The 19,574-nt window shown below is 37.1% G+C and overlaps 1 protein-coding gene across 1 annotated transcript; it reads left to right on the top strand.

Annotated features, from left to right (window-relative positions):
- The first annotated feature begins 2,850 nt into the window (after positions 1-2,850).
- CRLF2 (cytokine receptor like factor 2) lies at positions 2,851-17,431 on the top strand. The gene is made up of 8 exons (XM_054628337.2): positions 2,851-2,959; positions 9,815-9,926; positions 10,624-10,796; positions 11,835-11,974; positions 12,737-12,899; positions 14,641-14,755; positions 15,790-15,874; positions 17,061-17,431. Exons 1-8 carry the CDS (start codon positions 2,851-2,853, stop codon positions 17,331-17,333), a joined length of 1,170 nt encoding a protein of 389 aa, XP_054484312.2. The 3' UTR covers positions 17,334-17,431.
- The last annotated feature ends 2,143 nt before the right edge of the window (positions 17,432-19,574 follow it).

Below are 19,574 nucleotides of genomic sequence, written 5' to 3'. Positions count from 1 at the left end.
TTCTCCTGTCACAACAACGGGCTGCACTGTCTCCAGTTGACTAAACTGATTTGTCATGGAGTGATGGGACTCACTATTTCATATAAATGGTTCACTGTTCCCTTTATCCCATTCACTCAAAGCACACTGAAATCACATCCTGTTACTGCTAAAAATGAAGAGGGGTCATTTCTGCAGAAAGAGATAATCTTGCTATTTTTCAGGGCTTTACGTGGGGGCTATGAGCAAGGCCATGAATAAGTAAGTAAAAATCAATGAAAATTACTCACAGACTATTGATTGCTTTGGCTCTAAGTGAAGAAAAAGCTAAACTGGGACAATTTTCTTTGCTGAACAATGTGGTGATCCAAGACTCATTTAACACCACCAATGAAATTACAGAAAGAGGAATAAAAAGAGAGGAAGGAAACTGATGACAGTTAACAAGGGTGCTGGAAGTTGCAGCTCGCAAGTGCAGCCACCCAAGAGCTGCTGGTGTGGGTAGATGAGCTGGCAGAGGGCCAAGATTTGTTTGTGCAGGTTGATCCAAAATGAAACATGAAGTCAAAAGGGCTTCTTTTAATTTGCTTGCATTACTTGCATTGCTCTCATCCTCTGTGTGTCTTGATAAGAATTTTCTCTTCCAGCAGTCAGCATCAGAACCCCTGGCTGCTTACTTTTCATCTCACCTTAACCATTTGCTTTCCCTACTCCTGCCTGAAGTTGCAGGATGAATCTTGTTTTCTCAGTCCAAACAATCCAACTGCTCTGTGTGTGAGCCCTGAAGAGGGGCCACGTTGTGAGAACTCTCTGTCCTCGTCCTCTTGAGAGCAGTGACCCAGAGGACACGGGCAAGTTAATCAAGCACACTCCTGCAGGCAGGCAGAAAAAGTCCTCCAGGGGAACAGATCTTATGGTATCACTCACAGCTGTTCAGTTTGCGGACTGGGATCATGAAAAAAAATCAAATCAGGTAATCAGAGCTGGTTTCCAGTAAACAGAACCTAAGGTAGGTGGTTGGGCCACTATCTGCCAGCATGGGAGGGAGGTGGGAGGTGCCAAAGCCCTACATCCCTCAGTGCCAAATCTGATATTTCTCTCAGCAGTAGCAAAAATAGCTCAACAGTGCATCAGCTTAATGCAAGCAGCTTTTTTGACCTAGATGTCATTTTTATTCTGCAGGACCTCAGCCCTAGGTTTGGGTTCCAAAGTAGTAAAAGGAAAGATTTTGGGCTCATTTTTGTTTGACCTCAGTATATGAAAAAGAAGACTGGTGGGAGGGATAATTACTTGTGGTACCAACATACATAGTGGAAGGAAAAGGTGAGTGAAAATGTGGTGTTGCTGCTTGAGAATTAGACCTTGTTTTAGATGTAATGTCTCAAAATCAAAATAATTACAATCCAAGAGGTATTTTAGATATCTTTTCTTTGTTTGTTGTCTTCCTCTATCCCTTCCCTCCTAACAATGAACTACCTTAGGAGCTCTGAAGTCCAGTGTATTTTACCTGTGTGAAAAGAAGAAAGGGACAAATTTGGCTCCATCACACTCACGTGTTCTCTAAGAACAGATAAGACTCATTTTTTGGAAGAAAAATATGGTTTTAACCCAAAGGGGGACATGTGGGGGTCACCATGTCCTGAGGAACCAGAGGATTTTGGACCTTTGCCTTTGTTTATCTCACTGACTTTTGCAAGGCCGACTGTGGAAACCATGAGTGATATTAGCTTTCCATTAACTGTCACCTACAACCTAGTTTAGTATTTGATGTTTGTGTTGCTTGTTACTTTAGTTCCAGGAATTAATGAGTCCCTGGAGGAACTTGATCAACAGCAGGGACCAGACAGTTAACATAATACTGTATGTATGTCAGAGAGTTGTGCTGGGGTTTCCAAGAATTACTGAGATTTGAATGGGTATTTTTGGGACATGCAGACTTTGATGATGTGACTAAGCTGAAAAAGGTCTCATTGGACAAACAGATCTGTTGGGACTGTGAACATTTTAGGTAGGGGTCTAAGAGGAATGAAAACAAGCCAAAAAAAAAAAAATCATGGCAGCACTTCTGAGTGTACTCCCAGCCATCCATACCAGGCATGCCAGACAAGTTCCTACTCTTGAGAAATTTGCAGCAAAATATAGTTCAGGGGTCTCAGGCAGCATGGTGTGTGTGCCCAGGGCACTTCACACACACCATGACCGACTTGATCATCTGCCCAAGAGAGCCCCTGTGTGAGAAGAAGGTTACTGTACATTTCCTGATGCCTCATCAATGTCTGTCAGCTTCTGAAGGGATGGTGACAAGATGGGGCCAGGCTCTTCTTGGCGTGACAAGAAATAGGACAAGAGACAATGGGAAGAAACTGATGCACAGAAAATTCCACCTGAGTATGAGGAAGAACTTTACTGTGCATGTGAGTGCACACTGGAAGAGATGGTCCAGAGAGGGTGCTGAATCTCTCTCACTGGAGATACTCAAGAACTACCTGAGCATAATCCTGTGCCATTTACTCTGGAATGAGCCTGCCTGAGCAGGGAGATTGGACCAGATGGACCCATTGCAGTCCCTTCCAACCTTGCCTGTTCTGTGCCTCTGTGATTGATTCTGGGATACGATGTGGTCACACCTCTGCACAGCTGCCTCATCCTGGTTTGCATCAGGGCTATGGTCTCCTCTGATTGATACAGCTGTGAGAAGATAAAGCTGGGAAAAGAGATACTCATGTTCTGATTATATTTTTTTTTTAAGAAGGTCCTGCACTTCTAATTTGTTTGTAGCTATAGATAAGCCATTTTTTATTTCCTGTTGTCATTTCCTCCACTTCCCTCCAGCATCTGGTATAAAGTGATCAAATAGTAAATCCAGAGATTATGATTACTCATCTCTTCACAGTCATTCCAACCATGAGACTCATCTTTCAAGCATATTCAATGATCTTCATACTAGGCAACACGGTGGCTTCTCAGTCACAATCATCTGGTAAGTTCAAATCCCCATATATTTATTTAGAAATTGATTTATCAGCTAGCAATATTTCTGTGTCTATAGCAATATTTCTGTGTATATTTTACCTCATGTGTTACAATATTCAGTGCTTTTTTTGATTAGAAGATTGAACCAAACAAAAATTAATATCCAGCAGAAATGAAAGTGGTCCTCTGAAAAACAAAATATAACAGATTTCTATGAAAGTTTTCTAACAGAGTAGATTGCAGCCAAAAAAGAATACCCTTCAATGAACAAAGAAGGATAAGACACATTCAAGGTAAGACTCCTGCACTTAGTACTCTAAAAGAATGAACACTATGGGAAAAGATCAGCAATACTTTGTTCCTGAGAAAGCATCAAGACAAAAATACTATTACACAGCAAAATTATTAAAGACCAGTTGTTTGGCTACCTAAGAACATCTCTGTCTTAGGTATTTGTCTGCAATGTCATTACTTATAGCTTGTCAAAGATAAATGCATTACTACAGAAATCAAACATAAAGCTCAACACTTACATCAAAAATCTAATCTTCACTCTAGTTAAATTCCCACACATTCCCTGTCATTCATTTTAAAAGGAAAAAGAAATTCTTTAAAGTTATAATCTCATGCTATCAACCTATAAGTTATGTCTCTGTTCTGCCATACATATGGTAAATACCATTTCTGGCAATGTTTCACCACCTGACTCCCCAGGGTTAATTGTCCCTGAGAGTCACTGGCTGACTTGTGACGGAAGGTGACTTCTCTGCCCTGAGATGGCAATCACCTATAGCCATGCAGGGCTGATGGCGTGCCTTTGTGGAACAAAATTTGAAAATTAGAGCAGTGGTACCTATATTATGCAGTGTTGTGATGCCTGGCAATGGTCAGTGATCTGCTGAGAAAAACCCAAAGCACTCAATTTGGTGGATTCTAAGAATCATGCTAATAAGAATTATACCTCGTCTCAATATACCTATAAAAAACTTTCACTTGCTGGCTTTTTTCCTCTGGAAAAGATTTTTGCTATTCGTTCTCTGTCCTATGTGTTCAATTCAGCATCCTTGTGTACAAATGGCACTTTCGGCTACATTTCCTCCTATCAAAAAAATAAAACTTTCCTTCATCAACATGAAGGGTAACTAAAGACTATAGGTTCAGATCTGGGTCTTGTTCTCCAGTAGTTTCTGTACAGTCTACTGCAACATGTGGAAGTTTAACATGTGGTTACTTATCAGGTTTCATCAGTCTAAGGAAATCAAAAGTGTTTTTTCTTCTTTGTTATGCATCAATGAGGTTGCAACTGTTCCAGTACATGCATGTTTCATTCTGTTATCTTTGAAGATTTATATTCTGCCTCTCCCTTTCTTTTTTTAAATTTGTTCCGTGACATTTAGCCTTTTTACATGTTCCCCTTCAGTAGTATCTTTTCTCAGTAATAAATTTTGAAAAATAGAAAGGAGGTGGAATGTACTTTCTCATATTCTTTCTCATGGTTGCATTTGCATAATTTTTTACTCAAGGAAATGTTGGGTTTTTTTCCCCTGTAGAACTACTTTCTCCACACACCATAGTGGTATTTTCCATGCTTCTCTGTCCTCAGAAGAATTAGGTGGCCAGCAGGGCCTGTGATGTTCAAGTCTTGTGCGGCACCTTACCAGTCCCTGTCTGGTTTTATGGAAGGTGTAGGCTTGGATAATTTCTCTGAAGCTCTTGCTCCAGGGCACTGGTACATATCCTCCAGCACTGCAGCATGCTGCATACCTTGGTAGACCAGCAGCTCATCTTCAGAAAGAAAGTTGTAACACCTCTTTTAGCCCAGGGACTGCCTGTTCATAACATTTTCGACCTCTTCATCTATCCATTATTATAATAGAAAGAATAATTATGAATGTGTTGCTTTGGTGTATTGTATGCCTCCAGGATCACAATTAGAAGAAGGCTTTAAATATTTGCAATTACTGTGGGAGAGCTGACATATCAGCTGAGAATGATCTATGATGTCACAGCTGAATTCAAAAAAATTCCATCATAAATAAAGGGAGAGAAATGGTCCTCTCTATTCTCTTTCTCTTTCCACTAACAGAAGATACAAATGATTCTGCCTGCAGAAGTATAGGTGTATACTTGCTTAAAACCAAACACCTTTTTAGTTAATGGCAAGGGAAACATCATAAAAAAGAAAAAATATATTTCAGATAAACTGTATATATCCTCAGAGGACGTGATGCCAATTTACACTAAACTTTAAAGAAACTCACTTAGGTTATGCATGCCTTCATGTTGAAATTTAAATTATGCAAAATATACATGTCATAATTTCAAAAGATACATGCAAATACCTACTGTACATTTACAAAAAGTACAACTCATACTACATTCAAAAAGGCTTCACAACTCATGAAATTAGGAAGCACAGAAGAAAATTTCTCCAACTAGAGCCCTGAAAACAAAGTCTTTAATGATAAAAGATTGGTAAGATTCTGTCCTACATACCTACTTAATTATGTTGAAACTGATTTCTTATGAAATTTTTTTTTAAATGGGAGCACAGGAAAGAATATGTATATATCACCAGATGGTTTACTGTAATTTCTATTCCATTTCAATTAACTTTCTATTTCTTGTTAAAGAATTTAATAATGTATTGACTTCCCTTTTAGTACACAAATAACTGCAGTTGTTGGAGTTTATACTTTGATTTTAAAATCCCAGCATTTGAATTCATAATATGTAGGGATATTTTGCAGAAAAAGGTTCTGATTTAGATATATTTATTTATGTTGTTAAGTTGATACAATCTGACCAATCCTGCTGAAGTCAACTACTCAGAGTTAGGTCCATGAATAAATCACTGCAGGACTGGAGTCAAACTGATATTCTTCGCCATACAAAAAATGTTCATCACCAAACCCAAGATTTAGTCTTCACCTCTGAATTGCAGCCTCTCATAAGTAGTGCAGAGTTATAATACATTTGAAAAAATACAGAATAAAGATTGTTGTTTAAGGTTCAGAATTAATTGGTGTCTTTTTTTGCCTTCCAACAGGCTAGTCAGTGTCCACTTTGATTGTGTGGAAATGCCATGGGATTCCTCTGGTTTCCTTACTAGTATCCATCTCTAGAGCTAGCCATACCTCAAATAACGCACTGAGAGTATGAAAAGATCAAGCTCCCCCTTGAAAGAATGCTATGGGATTCAGGGCTTTAATGCTGGTGTCCTTTTCACATTGGTATTGAGGGCAAATGTGGCACCCTGAAAAAGGATTTCAGCAATTGACCTGCACAGAGATGGAAGGGTGGCTTACAACTTCACCAGATCTTTACTTCTCTGCTGGCAGGTTGTAGGATATATAGTCACAGGTTCAAGGAGATTCCCAAGCACAGATCACCTAGCTGAGAGGCAAAATCAGTCTAAATTTTGTCACCACATTAATTGTCAGATGTGTAAAAAAAAATTTGGATAAGCAATTTCTGTGTGCTCTCTCTCACAATTAATGAACCAGTGTTATCCCTCTTAATTCTAACAATTTCCCCAGAAAAATAATTTGCAAAGAAAAAGAAAAAAAAGTTATTTATACTGTCCAGTAAGAGAAAATGAATTTAGAAAGAATAAGCATTATAGTACTGTTTAAGAATTCCAAACTTGGAGGGATAAAACTCATAGCATTGTAGTTTTTTTCCTTTTTGAGATATTTAAGACAAGCTTTTACTTTCCTTGCCTCTGTTACAGTGTTCTATATTTATGTTATAAACTCCTTTTTCCCTCTTCCTTCTTTTGTTCTGTACCTGCACAGCCCCCGTGACCAAATTGATTGAACACCTCAGATCAATTGTGATGGAAAGAGACTTTCTATATGGGATATGTAGTGACAGGACAAGGGGTGCTGGCCTTAAAATGAAAGAGACTGGATTTAGAATAGGTGTTAGGAGAATGTTCTTTACTGTGAGGGTTGTGAGGCACTGGAACAGGTTGCACAGGGAAGCTGTGAGTGCCCCATCCCTGGAATTGTTCAAGGCCAGGTTGGATGGGGCTCTGAGCAGCCTGGTCTAGGCTGCTCTGAGCCCCATCCAAAAACATACCTAAAACATACCCATCCAAAAACATACCCTACAAAGAACATTTTGCTTTCTGTCGTTCTGTCCAAATATTGTACACATAGAAACAGCATCAGAAATTAATTTTGAAATTAATTACCCTTGAAAATATATAATTAAGAAAGCAAGTACTCTTCCTGTTCTTATTTTCATAATTGAATCATGATCATTAGCAGTTCTTTCTCAAAGTGAAAATACATGCAATCAGACTAATTATCTAAAAGTAGAAAGTATATATTCTGTAACTTCTAAAGGGAATGGAAAGGATTCATTATATAATCATAAAAATTATCTCAGGACATTACAATATTCTCCATTCTAACATGTATAGGCTTTTTCATTATGTCAATTTTACTTAAGGATGGAGAACATACACCTAATGCACATTAAATATACATTAAACTAGTTTTATAGAAAATCTAAGTCCAAAAACTAAAGGATTTCAGTTACATTACATACTGCACAGCACAACCATGCTAAAGTAGTCCATAAAAATTAAAATGTAGTAGTACAATCATAGACCAAGAATCCACTGTTAGGCACTTTGCCTGCATATTTCTTAGAGGCTTTAGTAAAAGACAAGATCATCTCTTAGACGCACACAAGGGAATTACAAAGAGCTTGAAGCCTTATGTAAAATGAGCTGCTTTGTTGTAGGTACTTTGTTGCAACAGAGGTAGAACTGGCTGGATAAACTCCACTTTATTACACCTTTTAAGGTTTTTCACTTCTGTTTTTGCCTCAGCATGTAAACAAGGTTTTCTGTTTGAGAAAACAATACAAAACAAGTTTGCAGGCAGTAGGTAAGAGATGGAGGAGGTAGTTTCAAGTCCTGTTCTTGAGTAAGAGCAGAATCTTTTTTGCACAGCTCCACAAGTCACATAGCAGAAACCTGAAGGTAGATCTACGCAGTATGTCCTGAATTTTGCCATAACTGTCATGAATGGTTTTTACAAGACTGTGTGTTACAACACAAATACAACTCAACAAAAATGTTATAACTCCAATTAGAGTAGTCATAAAGCACCTAGACACAGATAAAGAAAGGCATGAAAATAGGCAAAATGCTTACTTGAACCCATGTCTCACGTTCTTCATGTTGATTACAGAGCAAAAGATAGCAACCATGAGAATAGTTATTCTTGATTCCGGTGAAATAATTAAAATGACTGGATATAATGAAAAGCCCATAAGAAATATTTTAAAATTTTAAACCCCTTCAAAAGTCCAGAGGAGCATGAAATGTACACAGTGATCAAAGCTAAAATCCTAATATTTTCCTTCTAGACAGGAATATTCCAGCTAATAATTTTAGTGGTAGACTAAAATTATTAGCTGGAATAAATTAAATAATAAAATAAAATTATTCTCCAGCTTCACAGCTGGAGAAGTCTGAAAATTTTACCTTCAAGTGGTTTCTTGATGATACGTCTTCTTCCTCTTTATTCACTCAAGTAAACACAATTTCACATCTTATAGAATGCAAAATAAACAATTTTTGATATAGAATGGATTTCTAATCCTTCTGCCTTCTTAATTTCTTCATTTCTTCAATGTCAGGTTTATCTTCAATGTCTGATTGTGGAATCCTGTGTCCCTAGCAAGAACAAGTGTCAAGGAGATGATTGGAGAGGAAATAATATCTGCGTGCAGCCAGGGGACATTAAATGATCATGCTTGTATTTAAGGTGGAACGGGCCATAGATCAAACATGCAATGCATCTACTTGTGCTGGTCTGCTCTGTGTTCCTGTGGGTCTTGACTGGTCTGCATTTCTGGTGTTAGTTCCTGGTTTCTCACAGCAAACATCTGACAGTTTTCACAGATGTTCCCTACAGTGTTAGTTCCCAGATTTAATCAGCAGTTCTTTTGGGGAAAGTTGTCCTCAAGGTGTACACTTCATGCAGTGCAGGAACGTGGCCCAGCCTACTCTTTTTGGTCCCAGGACCATGTGGCCAAGTCTCTCTCTCTTGTCGCCATGCATGCCTTCATTTCATTATTTTGAAATTCTAATTTCAACCCCTCTAAATTGTTTTACTCTATTTCCTTGTATTTTGGACACTCTTTTGTCTTCTTATTTTATGATCATCTGAACCTATTGCATACATATCTTAGAAATACTGATTTCCTGCTGTGGAAATCCAGGGCACCAGGAATATTTCTCTGCTCTGGGGTGCCCTGACCCCCAGGGGAGCATTGACTTTGACCCTCATTCATGGACAAAGTTTCCTAGACTTCAAGATAGACGAGAATCTACAAAAGTGTGAAATAGATTATAGAAAGTAGTGTAAGTGTATCACTTGGTGAGAAATTTAGGTTTTGGGATTTTTAGTGTGTTGTGGATGGAAGCAAGATGGAGGGCACCAGGTGTCATCCTGGGTTTCTTTTTCATGCTTCTTCTTCCTTCTTCTTCATGGGTTTGGGTGGCATTTTGTAATTGGCCAGAAAAGTCCCCACTGGGGGCTCTTTGGGATCAGTTATTGGGTTAAAAGGCAAAATAATCTAGGGGCCAGTTCTTAATTGGATAGTTTAGTCTTAATAAACCTTGTAACACGAGATTGTGAGCCATTTTGTGCCTTGCTGCTGAACTCATTTTTGTGAGACTGTTTTACTGATAAGAAACAATAAACACCTGAGTCCGAAGATGAACTACTGTCTCAGGTGCCTTCAATCCAGACCCAGAGACACTGACAGCCTACTAACGTCAAGGGACGCTTTTTATACTCACTCCTGAAATCATATTCTCTGTAAATGTCCTGAGCAGGTGGGGAAGATGCCATCAACACCACAATAATCAACTTCAATAACGAGAAGATGCAGATCACATGGGCAACAAGAGAGCTTTTTCCCGATGAGAATGTGTCATTTTTTTACATGTGAGTATTGTCAGGGCCTATTCCTCTCTTGATAAAGGATTTACTTAGGGACAATGAAATATCCAAGTCCATTTGAGTCTTCTGTGAACTAGAAATTCTTTTAACATTTCTTAATATCCAGCATGAAACTTGTTTATATTCACAACTTACAAATTAATAAACTTGCTGAGTAATCAGTTACAACAGACATAATATGAAAGATTTGTCCCTCTTCTGTCATTGTCCCTGTTCTGTGCATTGCTGATGCTAATTACACCATTGAAAATGTTTTTTTCACATATATGTATATATTTTCCTTATTAACTGAGATCATTAATGACTAACAGAAGTGTAATATTTTGGTTAAAGAAAGTCATAGTGCTTATATTTTCTTTCTGGGTAATATATATGGAAGAACTTTTCAAAGTACAGTCTTGAAAATAGGATCATGAGAGCATCTGTTTGAGCAAGTCATTCCCTTATTAGAAAATAACAACATGAACAAAACTTGAACATTTCAGACTGCATCCAAACCAAGGGCTGAAAATTAGGTGAAGTTTGGGTGATGAATTCCCTCACACCACTATGATATTTGTCACTTCAATAAAAACCATGCTCAGACTTTCTTTGATGCAGCATTTAAAAAAAAAAAGGCATTAAAAAATTTAATTAACTTAATTTTTAAGTTTTCCATTTACCAATATTATTTCATTTACAGATTTGGTGAAGGCAAGAACAAAGTTTGGAAGCCATGTACCACCTATTTATTGGATCAAGATTATAATTCTGGATGTCTTTTTAAGACAGAAGGACCTACCCTTACCTTTTCTATCAGGAACAGCAATGGAAGTGATGAGCTTTTTTTTAAAAATCTAAAAGCTGATTTTTACAGTACGTTTGAAAAATCATGACTACTTTGGCAGATTTTCCAGTTCTCTAAGTTTGAGAAGAAATCTCTTATATGGCGTATAAAATATTCTTATTGTGCTCGTCAAAACAAAACTACAGTTATTAAATGCTGATTTTTGTTCCTTGCTGTAGTTACATAGACTTGTGTGCAGCTGCAGTTAAGTGAGACAACATAGGACAGTCAGACTTGTCCCGAAATACAATTTCAAAATCCAAAGGAAAATACTAAATATATATATATATGGGTGTTCTTTGTCTAGTGCAGGCCTGCTGAACAAGAAAATGAATAGTTTTTTGTCTTAGTGCTGACTAATTTCTCATTATTTCAACATAATTAGTGTGATATTTCTCATACTTTCAACCTTCATTCTTTTGCCATTTTTCATGCAATATCAGGCAGCACACTGCTTCTTGTCAAAGATGCTGTCACAAAACCATCACTGATGCCAATAGAAATTAGCTGAGTGGCTATGGTACAGTCTGGCAGAGTAAAAGGGACATCCTACTACTAGTAGAGATATGTTCCTGTTTTTATTGAATCTTTACTGTCCCTGAATACATATTTACCATCTAGTGTGAGATTAATTTATCAAAAACTTCTGGAATTTTGCATACCTACGTCATTCAAAGTGCAACGATTTTTTTTCCTAATAGAAATCACATAGAATATATACATTGGAGAATTATCTGAAAAAATTTATATATTCCAAACTTATTAATAATGTTTTAGCAAAAGGGATTAAACACAAATCTGTCAAGGCATCAAATTTTGAGAATGCTTTTATATTCTTAATTTTACCAATATCTGTTAAATTATGGAAAACTGCAGCCTGATCCTAAAATTTTCACTATTAAACACTCACTGATAACAAAATTAATTTCAAAAAGGTTAGGTAACAAAGGACAAATATCAAGGATCAGACTGAAGCCTTTAAATTAGGAAGGCAGAGTTTTCATAATACAAGAAGGCAAGAGTTCATTTTAGGATGCTATAGCAAAATTTGTTTCTCTTTTTCTCAGTAAAGCCCAATCCACCAGAAAATGTGACCTTCTTCTGGAAAGAGGACACTGTTACTGTAAGCTGTAATAAACCTGAGAAAAATGCATGGTGCTTGAGATTTGAGCTTCAGTACAAAAGCAAGTTTGACAAAGATTGGCAAGTGAGTTGTATGTTACATTTTTAATCAACATTGAAAGCAGTAGACATCACATTTTTATTTAACACTAGAAGGAGTTGGAAGTAGCATATCCATAGAAAATAAAATACGTTTGTTTCCAGATTTTCTCCCATCCTATATTTTCAAATATATTTGCTAGCAGAAAACATCTAGATTTTTAGAACTCTGGGTTTCTACCATGCCAGAAATAATTTATAAATTTAAAGGCAGGTCCCACCTTAAGAGCTGAGGGCAATCTAAGGAAAAGGCATACATTTAGAATAGGGGAGTTTGGAAATATAGAGGCAGAAAACAGATTAAGGAAAAGAAGAGAGAAAAAAAAAGAAAAACAAATGAAATAGTATAAAAAAAGAGAAATTACACAGGATTCTTATGTATTCTAAAATCAGCTGTTAAGTATTTCCAAACATTATTTCACTAACAAACCTTTCCATTCTCAAATATAACTTGTAAATATTTTGTGGATTGGAGTGTCTTTGTGTATTGTAAATATGCTACTGTAACATAGTGCACTATGCAGTGATTGTTAGGACCTTCAACTCAATACCACACAACAAGGAATGGATATGAATAGTCAAAAGTCAAGCAAGAAACAGAATTCCTCAAAACTCAGAGAAGGTAACATTTGTTTTTGAGGTTTTACATTGTCTTATTCCTTGTCCTAGTTGTGATCATGACTGAGTACAGCATTTTCAAGCACTGTCTTGAAAACCAGAATTGACAATGATAAACCTTCTGTCTCAGTCCAGAACTTCTAAGTGCTGCAGTATTGGAGAGCAAGGCTTCGATCCAAGGAAGTGCTACTCTTTCCGGGTCAGACTGAGGAGACTGGTACCACACTGCAACGTGGTTAAATACAGCAGTGACTGGGCAGCTGAAACATTTTGGATGAATGGCACATTATTAGGTAACAGCAAATATATATATATATATATATAGTCTAAGTGCAAAAGAAGAAGGGGTGATTGCAAAAGAAGCTGAGGACATGCAGCAAATGAATGTTGCGCTATTGTTCTCCATCTTATCAAAGAAAGTTCATGTGAATGTTTAATTTCACCTGTTTAATTTAACTCTATCCACTCTGCTCCTGATGGCCCCTGAAGCTACCAATTAATGTCATAATCAGGAAAGTTAAGAGTGTTATTATCTGTGTTACAATAGCACTGAGGATGCCCCAGTGACAATGATGTAATGCATGAGGGCTCAGTGGGTGTGTGTGTTGAAGGGAGGTGCCCATATTTGGACATCAAATATGAACTCTAAGAAAATCCCTGAAGTCTAATTTTTGAAGGTAGTTTTTGCAAGTACATCCAGTTGTACTACAGGACCACAGGTCACAGAAGTCTGATGCTCAAGGATGTTGGATTGATCGAAACGAGGAGGATGGGGAAAAAGAGATTGAAGGGAAGCAAAGCCAGAATCAGCACTGCTTTCTTACCAAACTGTTGCACTTAACTGAGGGTGACTGACATTAATTAGATTGTCAATGCAAACAGTATTCCTACTGCTCATCAAAAACAAATACCAGTTTTTCTGTAGGAAAAAAAAAATGTACACAATACAAACACATTTATGTTACCTAAGCACAAACTGCCACTCACTAGACTTTACCAGAAGTCTATGAAGCCCTCAAACGTTCAGAGTAACAAGATCTGATTTCTCTAAATTGCAATGGGCTATTAGCTCACTTGAAGACAGCCTAGGTGGGATGAAATCCTGGACCATCGGTAGCCTGTACACTCATGGCCACAGTGCTGACCTACAGAGAAGACTCTTCCACACAGCTCCTTCATTGAGGCAAGCAGTTTTCTTCAGGACTTTAATGAGTTATTGACTCCAAGTCTATAATCAGATGAAGCTGTGAAGAAATTTCATAAACTCTGAAGACCTCACTTAGGTGGTCACAATTTTACTTGTGGTTTCCTGGTAGCTAAACAGAGCAGGGAGGTGGAACCGGCTGGACAGTTGCTTCTGTATGAATAATCATCCATGGTTTTGGCATTTCTGTGGAGACCAGAAGGCCAGTAGTAGGAGGCAGAGGTTTGAGGTGGTATTAAAAAAGCTGCAGGAAGAACACTGAGAATGCAGGAAAATGCACAAATTCATTAGTTTTATATACTTGCATGTTAGGTGTTAGCCTGCCTCTAGTTACTTTCTGGGTATCAACTCCTGTGATCTGCTGGCTCTTTGTTTGCTGGGATTATTTATTTGTTTTTTGTTGGCAGATACAACATTTGGGCTACATGTAAATTTGCACTTGCAGCTTTAATGATTGCAAGTAGGTTTATGTAATACACATCTTAGCACAAAGTTGCTTTATCACTGTTACAATGTGATGAAGTTGAGTAGAAATACTTGATTCATTCATAATGCATCTACACTGCCTATAAGACCCTCTGTTGTCCTGTATCAGGTCAATTTAGGTAAATAAAAGCACAATTTAATTTTGTTGCAAGGTTTGGGGAAGCAGAGATTATCTTTTCAGTCTCAATTGAACAATTAAACTTGTCTTATTTTTCCTTAAAAACATTTCTGGCTTTTTTTTTTTTTTCTTTTTAAAGAAAAATCAATATTTCAGCATGATTAGGAACATTTACAGTTAAAGCAAAAGAAATTTTTTGACATACTCTTTTTGTGATTATTCTTAGATTCATGTGATGATGGTATAACTCCTCAGTCAAAGACAGTAATTATTTTAAGTTGTTCGCTGGGAGTACTCTTAATGATGCTTATCCTCCTGATTCTTCTGTGTAAGTGGCAGAGGTAAATATAGTTTTACTGGTTACTACTAAATAGCCATGCCATGAAAATAGAGCTGTCAGTCTGGATGAAGCCTCTTGTGATGAAAATTCTTGTCAGGCAAAGTCATGGTGAAGATATAGAAGTCAGTAGATTAATCACTGTTTGAGGAATAATACATCCTGGCCTTCCAAACACCCAGGCCTTTAATTTGCAAAACTGGAACAATTCTGGTAAAAGACAATGTTCCAGGATAAAATTCTGTCTCTTCCACCTAATTTCTTCTCTTTTAAGGAAATGTAAGTAAATTCTGAGAAGCCAGTTTTTCTAGCTACTTGTTCTGAAAGGACATTATTTTGTTCAACCTTCATCAAGCAATCAAAATGTCTCTTTGCAGTAGGATAAAGTAAGCTTGAGTAAGCTTGATAATAAGACTATATCAATATTTAGATTGGCAGTTGAATAATGCTGTTTGTGTATAGAATTTACAATGAAAAAAAAAAAACCCAAACAACTACCAAACAACAAGCATACCCACAAAGGCCCCAGATTTTTGCTTTTTTGGTGGAAAAAAGTGCCAGAAATGACATATTTTCAGAGATGAAAGTATTTGTGACTCTAATTACCCTTTCAGTTCATAAATTGAGTTTTTTCTCCTGCACTTCTATGGCTCACATTTACATTTGTGTTCACTAACTCAGCCAATACAGCTGGTTGCTACACCTTCTTCCCTGTCTAGGGGAAGGTAACTAGAGATTGCAAGCTCTGACTACTGCATCAAGCAGAATGGCATATGCTGAATAACTGGAAGGTTGTGTAAAGTCTGGATTTTGCTAGACTGGGATTGAAAATTTATCAAAAAAGTCTCTTAGCCTGATGGGGTTATCAGACTGTTATAACTGCTTTTTGACTTTAGAACACATTAAAAAGAAATCAAGAAGAGAGAACTGTAATGTAAAATATATATGTGGGTACAGAACTGTGCTGAAGGAGATGTTTGTATGAATAACTGTGCTATAACGAAACATTTATTTGTTGGGTTTTTTCCCTTTTTTCAGGGTTCAGATGTCAGTCCTGCCTGCTATACCAGACCCCAAATACCCATTAGCTGATCTCTTCAATGATCATAATGGAAACTTACAGGTAAAAATCACCTTAGCTGAGCTGCAAACTCCAAAACGTTGAGAATAATTTGAAGGTAGCTACTGATCCTTGCTCTGCACAGACATTATGACAAGGAGTCTCTGACCCAAGATAAAAGCCCCAAAACCCTCCCTCTCTGCAGCATCACCAAGAGGATCCACAGAGCAAACACTCATAAAATCAGTGCAGTGCTGCTTTGGGACTGTGAAAAGGCACTTGCTATAGAGACAGAGAAACTGCTGGAGAAGAATTTCAGAGTGTTGAGAGGCACAATATCCACTGAAATGACATTGTTGTGTCTGCACCCTTTCCTGCACATGATAGGTCAGGGAGTTTGATCTTGTGCTTTATGTTTGTGAAGTGCTGAACCTGTGAGTGCTGGCACACTCACAGCTTTGCAGGTGTCAGTCACAGGAGGGAATATCCACCCTCAGCCATAGAGGTCCATGCTCACAAAGCCTTTAGACATAGAATGAATAGACTCAAATGAATAGACTACAGTTTTTGCTTTTGTTTTCTTAATGCTTCTTATGAGTCACTCATCACATATGCGGTGTAGTTTTCTGTGTTAGTTGTTCTAGTGCTTACCTTAATTGCTAGTAAGTTTCCTCTAAAGGGGAAATGGGTTAAATATTTGTGTTTTCAAATCCAATGAAATATCAAAAATCAGTAATAATTTTTCAGTGACAAGCTGAAAACTTTTTATATAAAAGACAGCTTTAAACTCAAAGTGAAGAAAAAAGATACAAATTCAAATTAGTACTAAAGCATTAATACAGATGTGCTATGTTGCCTAAATCTTCATCTGAATTTAGTCTTAATTTAGATTAAGTCAGTGCTTGGGTCAAACAAAGCATGAGTCTATCAAAGAGGGAGCACCAGGTATTTTACACATCCAAGGTTTTCTGGGGGCCCTAATTAAATACAAAAGTGTATTTTATGTGGTCTCAAGAATAAGTAGGAATTTGTATGAAGTTCTGGAATCCTATCTGCTTTCCTGCCACTCTGTCTTTCTTCTGTCCTGTTATTTTATGTGCTGCTTCTCTACCTTGCTTCTGTTTCATCTCCTGGCTTATCCTGGAAAGATGCCAATATGAAAGGAAAGTTGGTAATTGGCATCTGTACAACCAGGCTTCTTTTGACAGATAACTCATCTCTACTGACATTAACATTTTAATTTTTCTAGGAGTGGCTAGACAAAAATGATCATGTGGTGTTGCAAACCAAGCTGGAATATGAAGAACCAGAGTCCATCACTGAGGCAGAAAGCCAGCAAGAAGATGGGAAGAACAGTGACAAACAGGGGCCTTTGGAAAAAATCTTCACTTTTTCAGGAGCAGCTGAAAATAATGATGACAAAGCAGCTGAGATTGCCTGCCTGATACCAGCACCCAACACTACAGCTCCTTTTGCTGGCTTCCATATTATAATGAATGATGACATGTATGTGATGTTATAAAAGCTGCAGAAGGTGTTAGGAAATTCCACAAAAATCCTGATGAGTTTGGGAGAGTGATGGAATAGAAAAGGTCATCATGATAAGATTCACATCAAGAAAGACACTGGGCTGTGTTTTTAGATCTGTACTTTCCCAACAGCTACAATCTCTTGGGCAGACTCAAGTGCTTGAAACAAGCTCCCGATAATTTATAGAGTCAGGATTTGTTCTTCTAATTGGGGTTTATCCCTAAGCCCCATTTTCCTTCTATGGACAGGAGAGCACAGGAGCTCTCCCATATATGTCAGCAGAGCTGAGATTTAGTCCTTCTGCTTATGGAGTGTGTAGAGCAGGGCAAACTACACCATTGCTCTTCACAAATCAAGAGAGAAAAGAAAGAGGTTTTGCTGTCTCATGTAAAGAGATTTTTGTTGCCTAACTTTGCATTTCATGGCACATCTTAAAGGTTTTATAGAGAAGGAATAAGGCCCACTTCTAAGAAGAAAAGAGCAAGGATGAACCACATTTTAGCCTGCAGATACTTCTTGTGTAGGCAGCTTCCTCCAGAACAGCAGGGCTTCAAGTGTTTTCTCAGAAGGTCATGCCCTCTGTGTCTTACAGTTTTAGAATAGTCAGCATCTTACAGCCTTTATTTCAGAAAGCTGAAGTTCATTTTGAACAGTATTTGTGTTTAACTGAGTTTCATTTATTTCAATCTGGGGTTTAGTGCAATCAGCAGCTGTAGACATAAATTACGACTTCTTATTCATATCGCATATACTAGTCTCTTGTTTTTCTTTAGAAAATGTGGTGTTTGGGGTTTTTTTAACAAGTTTAAAAATAAGTTTAGAACAATATTTAAGTTTTCTAAACATATCATCTTTTAAAGTATGTTTAATTTCAAATCTAAAATGCACTATACTCAGCAATCAGACTTGACAAAAAAAAATCTTGATGATTCTGAGTTTCTGCATATCACTTATGTTACATGCTATTTGAAAGCAAATTTAGTAACAAAATTTAAGTGTTAAAAGTGCCTATCATCTGGGTAAGCAGATACAGTGTGATTATATGCTGAATTAGCTGCAGTTATTCACCTGCACATCAGTCAGTCATTAATGGCTTTATCAGTTGACTAAGCCTTGCGATTCACATACTTGCATTATGCAAACACTCTGATTTAATGTGCAAATTGGAAATTGCGCAATTTCAGAAAATCACTGTGATTAGTAAAATATTTTAATTCAGTGCTTTAAAAACTTCAGTTCCAGATCTTTTCAAGAACAGTAAATAATAATATGGATCATTAAGTGCCAAGATCTTTGTCTAGGTGTTCCAGTTTGTTTTACAAAGAAAAACACAGACATTTTCTGGACAGTAAGTGGGAAACTTAATTGGAAGGACAGTTCAGCCACATTCCCCAAGCTTTTTTTGACATTGTCACAGATTTGACTGTTCACTAACAAGATTAACATGGATTTCCCATAATCCTGAGAACAATTTTGCCTTGTATGCAAGTTTGGGGGGTGCTTTTTGTGCACGGCCCACTTCTGGAAATTTTTGTGAAAGGTAACCATGAAAAGTTTCAATAGCACTGTAAGAATGCATTGAATTTTAAGCTAATTCAAGCTCTGTAAAATTTGATGAGCAGAAAATATCTCAGCTCAGCTCTTTGTACATGATATAAATTGTCATTCTTGCATTAGAAACAAACAAGTTACAGTGAATTACAAAAGACAAGAACCTGCTCCAGTAATGATTCTATGAATAAAGAGGGAAGTAAAGCACAGAATATATTGTTTAGTTGCTTCTTCTTCAGCCCACATCATATGATTGCCTGCAAAGCTAGCTACTTCAATTAAACCACTTTCTGTGGCACAACTACTTGTCTGTCTGGATTCAAAATGTTTAAGTACATTTTCCTGAAATTTTACTCTGCAAAAAAAAATAGAGGACAACATCATGTTGAATTGTTCTGTTTCAGCAGCTGTCCTGAAATGTTAGAATCATGTAAGTTTTTAGTACAAGGTGTATCTCGTATTGTGTTTTATAGACAGAAAGAGTTTTTTTGTGCATGTGTGCAACCACACTTACATTGTATATAACATATTAGAAATAAAACAAATAAAACACCGACGTACCTCAAATATTTATTTTTAAAATGTTGCCCAAGATGAAAACAAAACATAGGGAATTACTTGCATTCAACAAAAAAAGCTCTCTTCCCCCAACCCTTTAAAAAAAAAAAAAAAAGCCTTCCAA

The sequence above is a fragment of the Agelaius phoeniceus genome, chromosome 2 (assembly GCF_051311805.1).
Source record: "Agelaius phoeniceus isolate bAgePho1 chromosome 2, bAgePho1.hap1, whole genome shotgun sequence".
Taxonomy (NCBI): Eukaryota; Metazoa; Chordata; class Aves; order Passeriformes; family Icteridae; genus Agelaius; species Agelaius phoeniceus.
The sequence above is the reverse complement of the archived record's forward strand: the minus strand, read 5'-3'. Positions and strand labels throughout refer to the sequence as shown.

Coding starts and splice junctions, on each gene's coding strand:
- CRLF2 (XM_054628337.2), top strand. CDS start 2,851: ATGATTACTCATCTCTTCACAGTCATTCCAACCATGAGACTCATCTTT. Junction 9,927..10,623: donor AATGTGTCATTTTTTTACAT/GTGAGTATTGTC, acceptor TTTCATTTACAG/ATTTGGTGAAGGCAAGAACA. Junction 11,975..12,736: donor AGTTTGACAAAGATTGGCAA/GTGAGTTGTATG, acceptor CTTCTGTCTCAG/TCCAGAACTTCTAAGTGCTG.